This window comes from Artemia sp. Qi Xiang Cuo, chromosome 3 (assembly GCF_049724085.1).
Source record: "Artemia sp. Qi Xiang Cuo chromosome 3, ASM4972408v1, whole genome shotgun sequence".
NCBI classification, from domain to species: domain Eukaryota; kingdom Metazoa; phylum Arthropoda; class Branchiopoda; order Anostraca; family Artemiidae; genus Artemia; species Artemia sp. Qi Xiang Cuo.
This window is the reverse complement of record NC_142796.1, coordinates 51,384,634-51,404,252: the sequence shown is the minus strand read 5'-3', so window position 1 is coordinate 51,404,252 and position 19,619 is coordinate 51,384,634. Positions and strand designations below refer to the sequence as shown.

Below are 19,619 nucleotides of genomic sequence, written 5' to 3'. Positions count from 1 at the left end.
GATAATGGGTTCAAAATACAAAATGCCATGTGCAAGGTAAAACACTCGTGATGTATCTTGAACCAAGTTCGATTTTATTTTCCATGATAAATATTTTAAACTAATAATTATTTTAGAAGCTGAAAAAAATGTATATTATTTACAAACGTATGAAATATTTTAAAAACTAATATCAAAATAATGGCATGAGCCCAATTGAAATAAAAGACAAAAAATAGCATATCCTTAGATTGCTCCTAGCTGCAATTTAAGGTAATAAGTTAACCTTAAATTACCATAAATTGCAGCTAGGAGCAATCTAAAAATTTTCCTTCAAAATTCCTTCAAAAAAGGCTGCTCTTCTTATCCTTATAATCAGAACCTGGCAACATATAGTATCTTCTGGTTTGCCTTGCTACTTAACTATGAGTAAATTCGAAGCCATAGCAGGATGTGAGCATTCTAGATATTGAGGCAATTGACCTATGTTGTCTTAGCCTCAACTGAATTTGGTGAGTCCACCAATAATAACAATAATAGAAGTCCCATAGCAGCTTATATTGCAAAAATATTTAGGTAAACTTGCAACAAAAACTCCCATCCGCCTAGCACAAGCAAGAAAAATAAAGCCTCAGGAATGAACAGTGTTGAGTTTGAGTTTTAGAAACATGATGGTTGCAAAGTTAGAGATAAATCACTGAAGGTACTGAATATTATTTTCGGAAAGAGGGAAGAACAAGTAATTTTAGGAAAACCTTAATTAAGCCCTTTTACAAACAAAGTGATAAAAGTGAGTTAATTTGTTTTTTACATAATATATTATCTAATCTAGGTCTTTCTGTAAACTTTCTAGTTTCTAGGGGACTTTCAAATTTTTCCCCAGTTGGGGCTGAGTTGTTGGCTTGTTTTATACACAATAAATTATCCAGGCTAGATATTTCTTCGTTTTCAAATTTTCTAGTTTCATCTGTTATAATTTGTTGTTTTAATGCTATATTTGAAGCCACTTCCTCCTCTTTCTCAAATTTACATTCAGAGGTATTAGCTTGATCACTGTAGAATACAAATTATAATGAACCACAGCATGATGAAATTATTAGATTAAGAGGGGATGTAGATAACATTTTAAGAGAACAACAGTGTGGTTGAGGAAAGGGAGAAGATAAATCAACCAAATTTTCCCTCTAGATTTAATACTGAGAAGCTTCTGAATCATTAGACCCTTTTAGTCCTCAGTTTTATAGATTACAAACAGACTCTTGATTCAGCTACTTATAAAAGGTTTAGCAAAGGTACTATCATTGTATTGCATATGCAGCAAGTGCATTAAAGTGATTATGGCTAAATGTGAGAATAATTTTCTTGTAAGTTAAGTAAGAAAAAAAAGTTAGCAGTTGGTCTGGTGTTGAATCAGAAGTTAAGGAGGGGTTAACTTTTAAAATAACAAAGAAGACCAGAACAGCAATAGTATAAAATGCAACATAATTGTTAAGATTAAGGGCACATTTGTAGGAAATCCTGAAAAATTTAGAAATACTAATTTAAACCAGTAGTAAACAGTTACTTATTTCAATCCTAAAAGTGCATTGCTTCCCATTACCCCCCACTTTTCTTGTGCGTCAATTGTGCAGTAGATCAATTTTCAAAGTTTTATTTTAACAATACAAAGACTACAAAAACGTCCTCAAAGGTCAGTGGAACCAAATTACCCTTATATGGGTCCCAGGGCACACTGGAATAAAGGGTAACGAGACGGCAGATGAAGAAGCTAAGGCTATTGTCCAGAACCTTTCATCCCAATATCTCAGAACTGCTGGAAGGCAGTAGTGAGGAGTTGGAGCAGTAAGAAAGCAGATCAAAATTGGCATAGGAAGGTGGGATGTAAGGAAACAAATAATTACTCCCAAAGTTTGACCTCATCCTGACTAAACATTTTCTACAACTGAAAAAGTCTAAGACAAGAATGGTTATAGAAGCCATAACAGCAATTGGAAATTTTGGGAAACGTCTTTCCCAAATAGGGATAGCTGGATCCCAATTATGCCAAAAGTGCAAGATGGCCAATGTGGAAACAAGAAGGCATCTAATAGGAGAATGTACAGCTAGGATTAAACACTGGCTTGAGATATTTCATGATGTTATTGTTAAGCCAGAGGACACAGTAAGGGTAGGAGAAGCATAACAGCTGGTAAAATATATGGTAAAGGTGAGGAGGCCAAATCCACCATTGGTCTTCCCAATCACCAATGGAGCATTGGTCATTAATGTTCTGGATCCATTCCTGAGTGTTTTATTCATATAACTGAACTGCTTTCTAAAATAAAAAAAAGCCCTGGTAAATTTGCTGTGGTTGATTTTGTCTAGAAAGAACATACTAATAAAATAAGAACAATACCATTAGACTTTTTATTTTATGCTTCTTTCCAAATATCATGGCCAATTTCATTAAAATATATGCTCCCTTCCCTAATGCAGCCCTAATAATGTTTCTCTGTTGCTCTACCTTGTGATAGCCTAGCCTATGTCATGTCTTTTTTCTTAACCAGTTTTTTACATTCTTGATCTGCTGAAAAACTTTCAACAAAGAGATTTCAATACATTTATAGGACAAAAATATTAACCAAGTGATTCTGGAAGCTTGGGTTTTGAGTTGTTTTTTGGGGGGGGGGGGGGTGTATAAAGAATGAACCAACAAAATTATTCAGTGTGTCAACAAATGCTGACACACAAGCTAAATTAAACTAAAAACACAAGCAAAATTCCAAGGTGTGAGCACTGCACACCAACACCTTGGAACTCTTTTGAGGGGAAGGAGGAGTCCCCCCTTAGCTGTACGACTACCCAGAGCTATATCTATGACCATCAAGGGGGGTCAATTGTCAAAAAATTGACCATGGTATTTTGAAAATGCATAAAATAAGGAGTAAATTTGCAGTTTCCAACATAATTTAGTTACAATGAAAGTGAATATAAGCAATCACTTGATACCTTTTCTTATGCTCTTTCATAATTCAATAGGCTAGTTGTTTCTGGGGGAAATTCCATTTTGAGCCCTTAATGGGGCCCCAAAAAGTAAAACAGTCCATAGTAGCCAAAATTTAAAAATATGTTTAAAAAAACTTGTTTGTATAAAAAATAAGGTAATTATATAAAAAATATGGTAATTTTTATTTTCCTTAGTCTTACAGTGAAATGTTATTTTGAAATCAAATTTGTAGGAATTTCTAAAAAAAAAGAGGCTGAAACCCCTTGAAAATGACATCACACAACTTTTTAAAACTAAAAAGTTCTAGCTCTTTTTTTTAAATTTCTTCAAGTTTATTTTCAACAGTAAATAACAACTCTTAAGACTAATGACAATAATAATTACCATTCCTGAATCAGTTATAAATCACTATTTTGTTCACTAGCCAGTTTTTTTTTTTCAAAAACATATTTTTGAAATTTGGTTACTATGAGCTGTTGCAGCCTTTTAAGGGTGCAAAATGTAATTTTCCCTAGAAGTAATTATTGAGTTGTGAAAGAGCATAAAAAAGGTGGTATACATCTTGATTAACAGAGTATTCAGGTAGCTAAGAAACAAACTTATCTCTACAATCAGAATTTCATCCTTTTCAATTGGAACTGAATACAGATATGATATTTGTTTCAATTGCAAATTCAATTTAATCCCTTTACAGACCCCCAAAGATGATACCTTTTTGCTTTTATTTTGATTACAACTTATATCAGTTACAGTCAGAGCCCCTGGAAATTTTTTACATTATTTGCATACTTTACATCACATTCTACCCTCATATTGCTGGTTAACGCTATGTTGACAAGGTGGATGCAGAGGCAATCTAACTGCCTATAGGCAATTAGCTAATGCAACCAAAGCACACCACTGTTTTGCTTCAAGCCAGTCATTATATGAGTTTTACAATGAGATGTTTTGCTTTAAACTGGAAGTGTTGGGCAATAATTTGATTAAAGAATATATTGATGTTTTCACTTTCTATATTTGTTATATTGATTTTGGTATCACGGACCATTTTTTTTTTTTTTTTTTTGCTCAAATTTTTAACTATTTGTTTTTCCAAAATTCAATGGCAAAAACTGCAATTAAAGAGTAAACGAGCTTCAATGGCTATTTTGCCTATTCAAAATCAGCTGCATTTCAATGTCTTCCCCTGAGAATTGTTTGTGGCTTTGATTGATTAAACAAAAAAAGCAGGTTTTTCAACCAAAAGTAAGAATCAACATTAAAACTTAAACAAACAGAAATTATTAAATATACAAGGAGGATGCCCCCTCCACAATACCTCACTCTTCATACCAACGTTATTTAGAATGTTCAACAAGCTTCTTATTCTAATTTAACAAACCTTGTCTTTCACTTGTTGTTTGTAAAAGATTGGGATGCAAAGTCATACTTTGGTGTAAAGAGCAAAGTATTTAAGAGGGCATCCCACACATCCCACCACTGAGCATTCCCCCAGAGAAATTTTGCCTCCCCCCCCCCAAAAAAAAACGCTTTTCTTTTTTAAATTAAATAAAAAAAATCTTTTTAACTGAAAGTAAGGAACAACACTAAAACTTAAAACAAACAGAAATTATTCTGTATATGAAAAGGGTTGTTCCCTCCTCAACACCATGCTCTTTACACTAAAGTTTGACTCTTTGTCACAACTCTACTTTTTGAAACAATAAAAAAATTAGTGTAAAGAGCAAGGCCCTTTCATATATAGAATAATTTCTGTTTGTTTTAAGCTTCAATGTTGCTCCTTAATTCAGTTAAAAAAGCAGTTGTTTTTTTATTTAATTTCTGAACGTTTTTCAACTAATGCATGTTCAAATTCGGCTCACTGTACATGAAAATTTAAAACAAAATTTGCATATTAATTTTCAAAGATTTATTCTGTATATGAAGAATTGCCCCCTCTTTATTGCCTTGCTCTTTACACTAAAGCTGTTAGCACTGTCAAAAAGCTTCCTATTCTAATTTAATGGCCCCTGTGTTCCAGTAAATGCTCTTAAAAAATTGGGACAAACAGTCAAATTTTAGCATAAAGAGCAAGGTATTAGGAAGGGGGCAACCCTCCCCCTCACAGGAAATTCCTCTGTTGAAATTTTCGTCAAACATGAAGTAAACCTTCCCCCCATCAAATTCCCTCCCAATAGTTCCATCCTTGCTGAGAATCCCCCTCCTTGTAAAATTGCTTGTAGACAATCCAGCCTGAAAAATTCTGCTTAGCTTTCTTTCATTTGAATAAGACTTTAATCTCTAATTGGTTTCTCAATCACTCCAGAAATGCCCCCTTCTGTGGAAATTATTTCCCAGAAATCAAAACATGTGGAAAATAGCCCCTGGATAATTCTGCCAGAACATCTCCACATGAAAAATTAGGAGAAACTGTAATACTTCCAGGCTGACACTGATGTTTTCAATAATTTAGTATTTATTGTTAAAATATTTATAATATTCAATACTAACACTACTAACAGCTCATCAAAGCACCAAGCTGCCAGAGGCCAACACAGCTATATGTGCTCCTCCTCCATCCCAATCTATTTAAAGCCTCCCTCTTTACACCCTCCCAGGAAGTTCCCATTTCCTTTAATCTTTCTTTATGATATCCTCCCATCCCAACCACAGACAACCTACTTTTTGTTTAGCCCTTGACAGTTGGCCAAAAGGACAACCTTTGGCAATCTGTCATCCTTCATCCACAGAACATGTCCTAGCCATCTCAACCTTTCTCTCATTATAGTCCTAGAAAGTGGGATTGAACCACACTTTTTGTACAGCCTAATGTTTGAAATACAGTCAGTCAGGTACCCAGAATATGGTCAGTCAACTGGATACCCAGGCCAGTAATAACCACTGTCATCACTGTAGCTCCTAATATTTTAACCATTGTTTGCAGACTTATCTTGCTATTCTCCTAAACTTTTTTTTAACTGTGAAAAAAAACACATGAGCCTTGGATATTCTACTTTGAACATCTTCACTGATCCCACTGTCTACTAATAATCTTACTAAGGTAAGTGAAGCTGTTCACCTGATTAAATCTTTTTGTTACTCAGCATCACCTTTTCATTTTCACTTATTCCTAGCCTTAGTGACTTAGTCTTCTTAACACTTATTTTTAGCCTATTCTAGCACCCTGAATTTGCAAAACCTTGAAAAGTTTTGCCCACATTTTCTTCTAGGATGCTTAAATGCCATTTGGGCTTGTGATAGCCATTTTTCAGCAATAGATCTTATCTAATCCTACCTAAGTCCAGGAGATTTTTTCTTCTCCATTTGATTCCATGGTCTCCCATTGCCTTTCCTGTGCTTCTTAAGACAAAATCCATCAAAATGATCTGCATAAAGATACCATACAAGGATAAAACTTTTACTAAAGCTCTTCTATCAACAGAATTGAATGCTTGCTCATAATCTATAAAACTGAAGACTAAAGATGTTTGATAACTCAGTCAAGGCCATATCCAAGGGGTAGACGGGTTTGACCCCCCCCCAAAATGTTTGTCTGACTTGTAAAAACATAACAAAAACGGATGTAAACAAATTTGTATGTGTTTTTTGTTTTTTTGTGTAGACCCCCCCCCCAAAAAAAAACAACTTTGAGTAAACCTCACCCCCCCCCCCAGAAAAAAATAAACTTTGAGTAACCCCCCCCCCCCCAAAAAAAAAAAAAAATCCTGGGTACAGCCTTGAACTCAGTCACTTCTAAATTATTAACCTAAGAGTCAAAATCTGGTCAACACATCCTCTACCTTTTCTAAAACCACACTGTTCTTCTTTTAAAACTTTGTCTGTAGCATCTCTCAGTCTAAAAAGTATCATATTACCAAGTAATTTGGTACCTAAAGAGACCAGACTAATGCCTTTATAATTACCACTCACTCTTATCACCTTTCTTATACAGTGGTTTAATTAAGGCTTTCCTAAAATTGCTACGTACTTCCCTTTTTTCAAGTCATATTTATAATCTTCAGTAACTTATTTCTAACCTCAGAGCTTCCATATTTAAGAAACTCATTTACCACACTATCAATGCCAGGAACCTTATCGTTTTTTAATCTTTTTAGTACAGTCACTGATTCTTTCTCATAAAGCAAATCTTCCTTCACATCCAAGGTATCACAAACTGTTTCATTTTCTTCTATATCTTTTCCTGCACTCTATTTTGGTTTAGCACATTCTCAAAATGTACTGTCCATCTCTATTTAACTCTTTCCATATCACTAATTGTTGCCTTGTTCCTGTCTTTAACTGGGACAAGTCCAGATTGACTACTCCCTCACAATTTATTAACACTCCAGTACAATATTGTACTAATATGCTGTCTAGCTGCAGCTTCCAGATCCTAGGCAATTTTATCCATGGCCTCCACTTCACATCACCTTAGTTCAAATTTTAATGCTTTCTCCACTTTCTTTACATTCCTTTTGTTTTTATATGAACTATCGCTCAGATATTTCTTGTACAAACCCCTTCTCCTCTCTATTAAACATAAGGCTTTTTCACTAATATTCCTAGCTACAGTCCTAACTTTCTTTCCTAAGACACAATCAGCAACTTCAAAATTTTTTCTTAAAATTATTCCATCCATCTTCCACATTGTCAAATATTAAACTCTCGAGTTTAGTATTCAACTGTTCCTGAAAAGTTTCTCTCGAATTCTCCTCCTTAGAGTCTACTAGCATCATAACTTCCTGGGAGGTAGTTACCCTTCCAAAATCTCAACTTTAAATTAACCCTAGACACTACCAGATAGTTATCTTTACTTTTGGCATCAATAACAGCACTCCTATTTACCCTAGTATCTTGTATTGATCTTGCCAGTCTTTGGTTTACAATAACATAATCAATAAGGTTTGCTGTCTTACCATCATGTGAATAGCATATTAACTTATGGGTCATTTTATTACCAAACACCATATTGGTTATAACTAGACTGTCATACCTACAAAATTCAAACAGTTTGTAGCCATTTTTGTTTTCTTTTCCTACACCGAATTTACCTTGGCTAGGATACCCATCTATCCCCATTTCTACCAGCCTGGGTGTTAAAATCTCCTAATAAAAACACGATACTTCTACCTGGGACCCTGTTTATTTGCTCCTGTAACTGTGAGTAAAATTCATTTGAGTCACTAGTACCTCTGTTAGTTGGCTCTACAGGGCCTTATACTACTATAACTGATGCCAAGGCTGTACCCAGGATTTCTTTTGTGGGGGGGGGGGGTACAAAAAGAAAACCTCAAAAAACACATTAAAAAAATTTATATCCATTTTTGTTATGTTTTTACAAGTCAGACAAACATTTTGGGGGGGGGCGCAAACCCCCCAAACCCCCCTTGGTACAGGCTTGACTCATACCCTGAACTCCTTAGTCATAAAATGAGCAATTGCCATCTATCCCTATTTCTACTGACCTGGTCCTTAAAACCCCCTAATAAAAACAACATAGTTCAACCTGGGACCCTGTCTATTTGCTCCTGTAACTGTAAGTAAAATTCATCTGAGTCACTAGTATCTCTCAATTGGCTCTACAGGGGCATATACTACTATAACTGATCCTTGAACTTTTTAGTCATTAAATGGGCAATTAGTATTCTTATTATTATACCTTCCCAGCCTAAACAAGACTTAGCAGCTTCCTTATTCATCATGAGCCCTACTCCTTGTCTATGTACCACATCCTTCCTGCCTGAATAAGCAAATTCTATATCACCTAATGTCATGCTTCCTACACCTGGGATATGAGTCTCTGAAACTCCTAATAAGTCCAGTTCAGATCATCTGAATTTGTCAGTAAAAATGTTGATATAATAGTTAATTTTTAACAACAAAACACTCCAAGTTCCAATTTTCATGTTGTTAAATCATTGAAATTATTTTAGTCTCAGTAAAAGCAAGAGTCCCATATACCAGTGCAGGAACCAACACATCTTCCCAAGTCTACACAAAAGTGGTCAGCTTAGAGCCAGCTTAGAGCCAGACAGCAAGAAGTCTCTGGAACCTCCAGTATGAATGGAGGCCTTGTGCAATCCTGGGCCCATTCTTTGTCACAACATAGTTTTCAGCACTTGGTCATGCTCTTCTATCAACAAGAGTCAAAATCCTGCACAGACAGTCTCAAGCCTATTACCTCCAACTTATTTCATTTTCATGCCTACAAATATTATGCAACTACAGGGAGGCAACCCATAGTGGATAAATTAGCTAGGAAGAGATTTTTAAGCCCAAAACAGACCAAGCCCAGAAGAATTATCCATTAATCAGAATCCTGTGTGAATTATGTGTTGTTTATTTCAATACAGTAACCCTTTTATGAAATTAAATAGAATAAAACAATTCAACTAAAAGTAAGGACCTACATTAAAACATGTTAACAAAATGTTTCCATAGATTAGGGCCCCTCTCTTTACACTAAAGTTTGACCTTTTTCCCAATTCTTTAAGAAAGACTTCATAACTTTAAGAAAGACTTCAAATTTAATTGGAATAAAAAGCTTTGTCAAAGCAATAATGTTAGTTTAATGAGCAGGGGATTTAGGAGGGTGCACTCCCACTCATATATGGGCTATTTTTTGTCTTTTTCAATATTGTTCTGTACTTTAAGTTGAAAATAAATTTATTTTAAAAATTTTAATTTCCAATGTTAATCAGATCATGCTGGAAAATCCAGCTCCCTCAAGGTGGTTTCAGGCACCATCCTGTCTCCTCACTTTGCACTCACTAGCTCTTTCATAACAGGTGATAGGAAATTAAAAAAAATTATATTATTCTTATTAAATGGCCATTGTGTTACAGGAGTTTTTATTAAGGAGTTGGGATAAAAAGTCAAAACTTTAGCATAAAGAGTAAGTTCTTGAGGAGCGGGCAACCTCTTTCATATACATAATAAGTTTGGTCTGTTTAAGTTTTGATGTTGCTCCTTACTTTCAACTGGATAATTTTATTTTTATTTAATTTATTATTGCTTTTAAATAACACCAGAAAATCTGGCTCCCTCTCCATGAAACATTCTTTTATCCACATAAAAATTCCACCATGGAAAGGTGTTTACATATAAAAAGAACCCCCCCCCCCACTCTCCAGGGAAATTCCCCCAAGACATTTCCATTCTAGCTAAAAATTCCACCCAGAAAATTTCTTTCAGATGATCTCAGGTGAAAAATTTTCTGTATGGGGCTATTTTCTGTGGGGGTAATTTCAGCACATAGGGGGGGTATTTACCAGGGAGGTTAACACTGGCCACCAAAAAAGGACCAGCAAAGATAAAAAAAAGAATGCTAATATATAAAGATGCATGAAACAAGGCATGATTGATGCTGATGAAAACCAAAAAAGAACAGAAATGTCTAACAATAAGAAAAAAGGGGTTAGCCTACAACTAATCAAGTGAAGAATAGAAGATGAAAATCAGGATTGTTTGTCATTAAAACTAAATGTAATTAAAATCTAACCTGTATTAGGCTGGACTCTTATTACCTGGATAGGGTTGGGGTAGCTTAAATACATTTGGTTTGCTTTTTCTGTGCAAGAGGGGGGAGGGTCAATTATTTTTGCTTTTCCTTTTAAAAAAATATTGTTTCTATTTTTTTTTGTTTTTTTTTTTATCCCTTCTTGCATTGTTCTTGTTGTTCCATTCTTCTGGTTTGGTATTGCTTTTGTTTTTATTCTTTTTTGTACTAATATAAATTAATAAATAAATTTTAAAAACAAGTACAGCTTAAATTGAATATGCAAATCAAGCTTAAAACAGACAAATTCCTTAACTGTAAAAATCTAAAGCCTACTGCACCATTGGCACTACACTGAAAGCAAAAAATGAAAATAAATATTACACTATTCAAATTTTACTTATTCAATTTTATTTATTATAAAAAAAAGTTACTTTTTCAGTTTTATTTATTTAATTAGATTTAAACCTTTAGCCTTCTTATAGTATATTAAATGCTAAATGCATTCAATATCTTGCGGCAATTAAATGTTTCTTCTTGTACTATCATAGGCAGCACAATAGTGCTGCCTAAGTAAAGAATGATGTTGCCACAATAAAATATAAGGTAAATTTCTAGGTAGCACTATAATTTAGCTTGCATGAAAGTGAAAACATCATTTGATGCCTTTTTTATGCTCTTTCATAATTCAATAACTGTTTCTATTGCAAATTGCATCTTGAGCCCTTAAAGGGGCCCCCAAGGTATTTTATATGAATTATAAAAAGCATCAAATGATGTTTTCACTTTCATCCTAGCTAAATTATATGGCCCACTGCAGATTTACCATGAACTTTACCCCTGCCCCCCCCCCCCTATTGTGTAAATATATACCCTAAATTGTCAACAGCATAGTTTCAAATTACAAAATTCAGCACTATTTTTGTTGACAGCATTTGAAAAACTTGAAATGGTAGGACAACAGTTTATATTTTGAGTTGCCTAATAAATGAGATTTGAATTGTCATAAATAAGTATTTTTGGAATATATTACTCTTGAACAACCTATTTATAAACTAGTGATGTTTTTAAGCACTTTTCAATAGCTTAACTAGTGCTGATAGACTAATCTTTTCTTCAAGAAGCAAACATCTTGTGGGGTTACAAAAATAAAATACCTTTGGGGCCCCTTTAAGGGCTCAAGAAGAAATTTTCAACAGAAACAATTATTGAATTATGAAAGAACATAAAAAAAGGCATCAAATGATGTTTACACTTTCATCCTAGCTAAATTATAGTGTCACCTAGAAATTTACCAAATATTATATTCAGATGCATACTGGTAGGCTACATATATTTTAGCCCACTATGCCACTGCAGGTGGGTGTGGTTCTAATAGACAACAAGCTGAACATGATTGATGAAACCAAGTTCTATCCAGGTTTTTAGCCTAATGGTAAAATGGTTCCTGACTATAACTGATATACCTGTGTCAGTATCTATCTTGCTAAAACCAATTTCCCTGTAAATCCAATCAAATTGAATTTGAAATAGAAACAAATGTCATATTTGGATTCTGGATGAAATTGTGATTGTAGAGGTAACTTTTTTGGTAAAATTCTACTTTAGTTACTTTTGGCTATCTTGGAAAGGGGTTGGGTTAGGAAAATAAAACTTTCAGGAATAGGTCTACAGGCTAAGGTATGCCCCGGTAAGGTATTTTGAAGTACATATCTCCACTCCTCCCCCCTCTATATACTGCAACTTATTGCACAGTGCTAGTGGTTTTGTCTCACATTATCGTATTACATTACTAACACAATAATAATTCACTACAGCATTTAACCTTGTTTACTAAAATATATTAAAAAATTCCATTTCCATTTAATAGTCATCCCTTTAACTTATTTACTATCTAGCTGACATTGCTTATGGAACCCTGTTTGTGATGTCACAACTTTGCTTATCATAGCCACTTTAAGGGTGGCATGCAGGTGCCAGGGGGTAGAAGACAACTTGATAAGCCATTTAAACTTTATTAATTAGGGAAAGGATTTGACAAGAGATAGACGAGTAAAAAAATCCAAATCGTTTTTAGAGGACAAATTATGTTATGAGAAGATGCTTTTATTTTTATAGGCCCATGTGCTCATGAAGTTTCTATTGAGTTTATTGAAACACTAGCACAGACTTCCTGTAGTTACAGACTCTCCATAAAACATTTAAAGGTGCAAAGATGCACCTTAGCCAGGGGGGAAGTTGTGCTTGGGGTGGATTTCTAAGGGGGAGAATCTTCCTTTGAGAGTGAAATTTCTGATGAGTGAATATTCTGGGGAAATGTTACACTGGGGGTATTGATGGAATTACTATACGAAATTCTTTTCAATTGTTTTACATTCTCTTTGCCAATTTTTTTACATGGAGATGTTCCGGGGGCTTTTTTCCGTGCGTTTTGTTTTCTGGGAAATAATTTCCACAGAAGGGGGCATTTCAGGAGTGACCAAGAAACTAATATATAGATTAAAATCTTATTCCAGTGAAAAAATGCTAGGAAGAATTTTTCAGGATGAATTGTCCACAAGCAATTTTACAGAGAGGGAGGATTCTCAGCAAGGAAATAATTGTCTGGCAGGAATTTAACAGGGGGAGGTGCACTTTACATTGGATGAAATTTCCACAGAAGAGTTCTGTGAGGAGGGGTATATTTCATAGAGGGTGAACCAGATTTAGCAGCATTATTTGAAGAACGAAAAGAAATTATGCCATATATGAAGGGTTGCCCCTCCTCAATACCTTATTCTTTACACTAAAGTTTGACTGTTTACTGTCATGCATACTCCCACCATTTACCCATGCAGCCCCAGCCATTTAAAAATTGGCCTCTCAATTACTTGAACTACCTGTCTTGGCTTTTCTCTGTCTACAATTAGCCCTGTCTTGATGCAACCTACTGCAAAATACTTGATAACTTCAATTCAAAATTTCTAAAGTAGAATTTTGGAAATTTTTTGAGTTTGGGGGGAAGGGGATTTCAAAAACATCTTCTGATAACATAATTTGTCCTCTAAAGTTGATTCTGATGTTTGTAGCGCTCTATGTCTTAGTGATTTAGAAATATTTAAAAAATGTTCCAAAGTAAAATTTTGAAAATTTTGAGTTAGGGGGACAGGGGGATTTCAAAAATCTCTTCTCATAACATAATCTGTCCTCTGAAGTCAATTCTGATATTTGTAGCACTCTATCAATTAGTGCTTTAGAAATATTTAAAAAGCTTCTAAAGTAGAATTTTAGAAAATGTTGAGTTTTGGGGGAAGGGGGATTTCAAATACATATTCCCAAAACATAATTTGTCCTGTAATGTCGAATCTGATATTTGAAACGCTCTATATTTTAGGGTTTTAGAAATCTTTGAAAAGATTCTAAATAAGAATTTTTGAGAATTCTTAGTTTGGAGTGGGGATTGAAAACAAATCTTCCCATGACATAACTTGTCCTCTAAAGTCAATGCTGATGTTTGTAGTGCTTTAGAGATATTTAAAAAGCTTCTAAAGTAGAATTTTAGAAAATTTTGAGTTTGTGGTGAAGAGGGATTTCAAAAACATCTTCCCATAACATAATTTGTCCTCTAAAGTCTGATATTTGTAGCGCTCTGTGTCTTACCTAGACCCCAGCACCACTCCAACACATCACCCAAATGCTGCCAATGAGAGGCTCGGCTGACTGCCACTGAAGTGTCACAACATTGCCAGCATGCCACCGTCAGAAGAGGCAGCAGTGTTTGGTTGACTTTGAATTAATTTTGTGGCAATTCTTTATTGCATCAACTTCAAAGTCAAAGCTTTTCTTTTCTTGTGTGGTTAAGTATTTTGATTGTCCTGATTAGAAATCAAGCAGGGCTTACACTATTCCTGAATTTTTGTGGTATTTCCCCAAAAATCTACATGCCACCCCAAAAAAATTTGGTTCCCCAAAAATCATCCAATCATGTTGCCACCCCTAGTGATTAATCACTAGTGACTATCCCTGCCAAAAATTACTTTGTATACCATAATTATTCACTACTCTCTTGTACATTAATTTTCATCTCTTGTGTTACTTTGCATATAAACCAGACAGATATAATTGCAATATACATGGTTCTTCATATGTTGACAAAGGTATTGTCTTTATGAGATTAAGTAATAAAAACAGATTTTTTTTTAACTGAAAGTAAGGAGCAACATTAAAACTTAAAACAAACAGCAATTCTTCCAGATATGAAAGGGACTGTCCCCTCCTCCATGCCCTGCTCTTTACATTACTTTAGCAGAAAAAGCTAGGAGTTGAGGAGGGGACAGACCTTTTCATATACGGAATAATTATTGTTTGTTTTAAGTTTTAACATCACTCCTTACTTTCAGTTAATAAAACTTGTTTTTTATTTAATTTCTGAATGTTTTTCAACTAATGCTGGTTTGATTTTGGCTCACAGTGCATGAAAAATTAAAACACAAGTGATGTGTTAGTTTTGGCAGATTTATTCCAGATATGAAGGGTTGCCCCTCCACAATACCTCACTCTTTATGCTAAAGCTGTCAGCACTTTTAAAAAAGCTTCCTATTATAATTAAAACACCCCAGTGTTTAAATTTCAGTAAACAGTCAAACTTTAGCATAAATAATACGGTATCGCGGAGGGAGCAACCCTTCATATATGGCATAATTTCTGTTTGTTTTTCAAATAATGCTGCTAAATCTGTCTCACCCTCTATGAAATATACTCCTCCCCCTCATGGAACTCCTCTGTGGAAATTTCATCCAAGATAAAGGGCACCTCCCCCTGTCAAATTCCGTCCAGACAATTCTTTCCTTGCTGAGAATCCCCCCTCTCTGTAAAATTACTTGTGGACAATTCATCCTGAAAAATTCTTCTTAGCATTTTTTCACTGGAATAAGATTTCAATCTATATATTGGTTTCTTGGTCACTCCAGAAATGCCCCCTTCTGTGGAAATTATTTCCCAGAAAAAAAAAATGCATGGAAAAAAGCCCCCAGAACATCTCCATCTAAAAAATTTGGCAAAGAGAATGTAAAACAATTAAAAAGAATTTTGTATTGTAATTCTGTCAATACCCCCAGTTTAACATTTCCCCCAGAATATTCACTCATCATAAATTTCCCTCCCAAAGGAAGATTCTCCCCTTAGAAATCCATCCCAAGCACAACTTCCCCCCTGGCTAAGGTGTATCTTTGCACTTTTAAACATTTTATGGAGAGTCCATAACTACAGGAAGTCCATGCTATTGTTTCAATAAACTCAACAGAAACTTTATGAGCACATGGGCCTATAAAAATACAGGAAGTCTATGCTAGTGTTTCAATAAATTCAACAGAAACTTTATGAGCACATGGGCCTATAAAAATAAAAACATCTTCTCATAACATAATTTGTCCTCTAAAAACAATTTGGATTTTTTTACTGGTCTATCTCTTGTCAAATCCTTTCTCTAATTAATAAAGTTTAAATGGCTTATTGAGTTGTCTTCTACCCCCTGGCACCTGCATGCTACCCTTAAAGGGGTTATGATAAGCAAAGGGTAAAGTTCTATGAAATCATATTATTGAGTTAGGAATAAAGTGAATAAACAATTTATTGCCTTTTTTTATGCTGTTTACAAATTTAATAAGCTTTTCTATAGGAAATTAATTTAAGCCCCCCCCCCCCCTATATTGGCGAAACCAAAACAAACCCTGAATTGGCATATAGGGGGGGGGGCTAAAATTCATTTCCAATAGAAATGATTATTATATTTGTAATCAGCATAAAAAAAGGCATTGAATGGTGCATTCACTTTAGGCTAGTCATAACTCAATAATATGATTTTGTAGAACTTTACCAAGCAAAGTTGTGACATCACAAACAGGGTTCCATAAGCAATGTCAACTAGATAGTAAATAAGTTAAAAGGGATGACTATTACATGGTAATAGGATTTTGGAATATATTTTAGTAAAAGGTTAAAAGCTGAAGTTGTGCAAGGTAAGCAGTGATTTATAGCCTAATTATGATAGTAATATAGGATGAAATGTGAGCTAAAACAACCAGTAATTTGCAATAATTTGCATTATATAGAGGGGGAGGAGTGGAGGTAGGTACTTCAAAGTACCTTCCTGGGACAAACCTTAGCCTGGCATGTAGACCCATCTCTCAAAGTTTCATTTTCCTAACCCAACCCCTTTCCAACATAGGCAAAAGTAACTAAAGTAGAATTTTACCACCATTTTTCTTAGCAATCTGAATACTCTGTTAATCAACATATTTACCAAAAAGGCATCAATTTCACTTTCATCTTAGCAAAAAGGTATTGAAAGCCGCCAATTTACCAAATAGGCTATGTAAACCAAAGCCAAATTGACCAAATCTAGAATTATGTCTTCCTTTGGAAGAGCTTACACAATAAGCCTGCGATTTCTCCCATTTTGATACATCTGAAATGGTGAATATTTTCCTTTCTGGTATCATTTTATGCCTAATTTATTCTAGTTCTTTTGTGAAATAACAAAACCGCTTTTTTTTGTTTTTCAGACCAGTGTTTTTCCTTGTGCATACTTCAAACAAGAGAAGGAAAAGTAAAAAACAAGTGGATTGGAAGTAGATGTGGTTAAAAAAACAGCAGCTAGATGAAATTTTTTTTGTTAAGGAAACAAAATTAACGAAACCACAAAAGACTCGTACTGGCTTATGCCCGTGCCATATTATAGTCACACTTGTCGATAAAATCAAAATTATGCACGACTACATCGCCAATTGCTTTCGCCGTTCGTAATTTCTCGAGTTGAACATTGTTCAACTTTCAAACATAAAAAACTTGACTGACCAAGCAGAGTCAAGGTTTAAGGCATAATTTTTAAAACTAGAAAAGATGAAAAATTAGAACAGCAGTTTTTCTCTCTGGGAGAGGAGTCTGACAAAGTTAAGAAGACTTAGTATTAACAGAGAACAGTTGGACACAAATTTTTTCTTCTTCTTCTTTTATTTAACAGCAGGCGGGCTTTTCAGTAAAACTATTTAGCCCTTTTCCTTTTGCTTCACTCTGTGGGCTACAGAGCAACTGGCTTGATTGCCTCATATTTATTAGATATATTCAGATATCTTTCAGCAGATCTTTCGACTCTAGGAGTTCAAATATAAGTTGATAGATGTCGGTTTCTATGCTCTGTGTGCAGGAAGAGTTGGCTAGGCTCTTGGCTGATAGTGGGATTTTGTGGTGTTTGAAGTATTTTAACAGTTTACAAAGCAAGGTATGTTGTGCAGACGTCAGCATATTACATTCAAATAGGCAGTGGTCAATTGTTTCATTATTCATATTACAATGCCTGCAAAGAGGGGACAGGGGAATTGAACCACTTGAATTAGAAAGCTTATATGAGAATGGAACGAAATTAAGTCCATTTGTTCCAGAACGAATTCTATGATAAATTTTAGAAAGATACTTATTGGGAAAGGGGGAAAGGATAGGATTAATCTTATTAAAATTAATATCTGATAGCCTCCATCGGTAAATATCTCTAATTGGGATTGGTCTCCCACTTGGCTGGTCAATATTTATAGCATTTTTTGCTATTTCATCAACCGGATGATTACCACTTATGCCAGAGTGGCTAGGAATGTTGTTGTTGCAGATTATTGTTGGTGCAGACTCTTTAAACTAATTTCTATGCAATTTTAATTTTTTGCTTTTTAAAAACAAGTGTGACGCTAAAATCAAGAAAATTGCCTTGCCATTCATGACATTTAGCTTTCTTTATTGATAGATGTGACTATGATATGGCACGGGCATTAAACTCCCACAGATAATAGGATCCTACTATCCTGGAGGTAGAAACTAACTCAACATTTAATAATTGCTTTTAACAGTTGAGTCTTGTTCTTGTCTGGATTACTATTGCTGAAGACAAACCAAACAAGCTGCACAAAATATGAACTTTCTTCTGTCCAACAAGATGAATTCCAATTCTAAAATATGTACGAGGTTAAATGGACTATTATATAGTCGTTTCACCCTTTTAACTTCAAATAATATCTTCAAACAGTCCATCTTTGTCTTTTGAAAAACAGCACCTGGAAATAAAACTAAACTCCATTTGGCATGAGGTTCTCACTCAGTCACTGAGAAAAGGTTCCCACTATATGTAAGTCTTGTTTTTAATGGCGGTGAGAAATTCTGAACTGAGATTTTGAATTAAGTACCGCGCTTTTGACAACTAATAATGAACCGTAAAAAGGAGGTAGGAGGTTGGAGTTTATATGCCATAATTTCTGAAACAACAAAGAACATTTTTCATATTGATTCTTAACGTGCAAAAGGTATTAATTTTAAACTAACTCATCAAAATCTATTTGTGCACGAAAATTAGCCCACGAAATGAGCTCCTTTCCTTCAAAAATTGCTCTAAAATTTTAGTTTTCATTTAATGAGTCGTGTTTAAGGGGATGGTAACCCTCTAAAACACTCCTCCCCTTTTAAATGAGGATATTTTTCACATTTTAATGTGAAAAATATCGCACTATTAGCCCTTCGCACTTTTAGCCCTCCTCACATTTTGGGGAATCCCAGTTATCCTATTAAAAACAAACAAAATATCGAAAAAACCAGTCAAATGAAAGTAAAGCGTAACATCTAAAAAATTAAAGCGACCAGATATTATTCCGAATGGTGAGGGGGATGCTCTGATTGAATAGGAGTACAAAACCCATCGAATGGGAATACGGAATGGATTAAAACATGTTTACGTTTGTTTTAAGTTTTAATATCATTGAAACAGTTCATTTAAAAAAACTTAATGTTTTGTTTAATTTCCGATCGTATACCAAATCATATCAAGGCCTCTTTAAAATATGATTAAATAAAAAAAACAAGTTTTTTAAACTGAAAGTAAGGAGCGACATTAAAACTTAAAACGAACAGAAATTATTCCGTACATGAAAGGGGCTGTCCCCTCCTCAACGCCTCGCTCTTTATTCCGTATATGAAAGAGGCTGTCCCCTCCTCAACGCCTCGCTCTTTACGCTAAAGTTTGACTGTCTCACAATTTTTTTTTTAAAACAATAAAAAACTTTAGCGTAAAGAGCGTGGCGTTGAGGAGGGGACAGCCCCTTTCATATACGGAATAAAGAGTGAGGCGTTGAGGAGGGGACAGCCCCTTTCATGTACGGAATA

The 19,619-nt window shown here is 34.6% G+C and overlaps 1 protein-coding gene across 2 annotated transcripts in view; it reads right to left on the bottom strand.

Moving 5' to 3' along the window:
- The window catches only part of Ptpa (Phosphotyrosyl phosphatase activator), a 101,345-nt gene extending 84,372 nt beyond the window's left edge, over nt 1-16,973 (bottom strand). Inside the window, exon 1 of one of the 2 annotated variants that reach the window (XM_089087004.1) lies at nt 16,853-16,973. In XM_089087004.1, the coding sequence (XP_088943130.1) occupies nt 16,853-16,921 (69 nt within the window). In that variant the 5' untranslated portion in view covers nt 16,922-16,973. Of the gene's footprint in view, nt 1-16,782 lie in introns of both variants that reach the window. The other variant, XM_089087005.1, reaches the window with a different exon arrangement.
- Nucleotides 16,974-19,619: the final 2,646 nt, after the last annotated feature.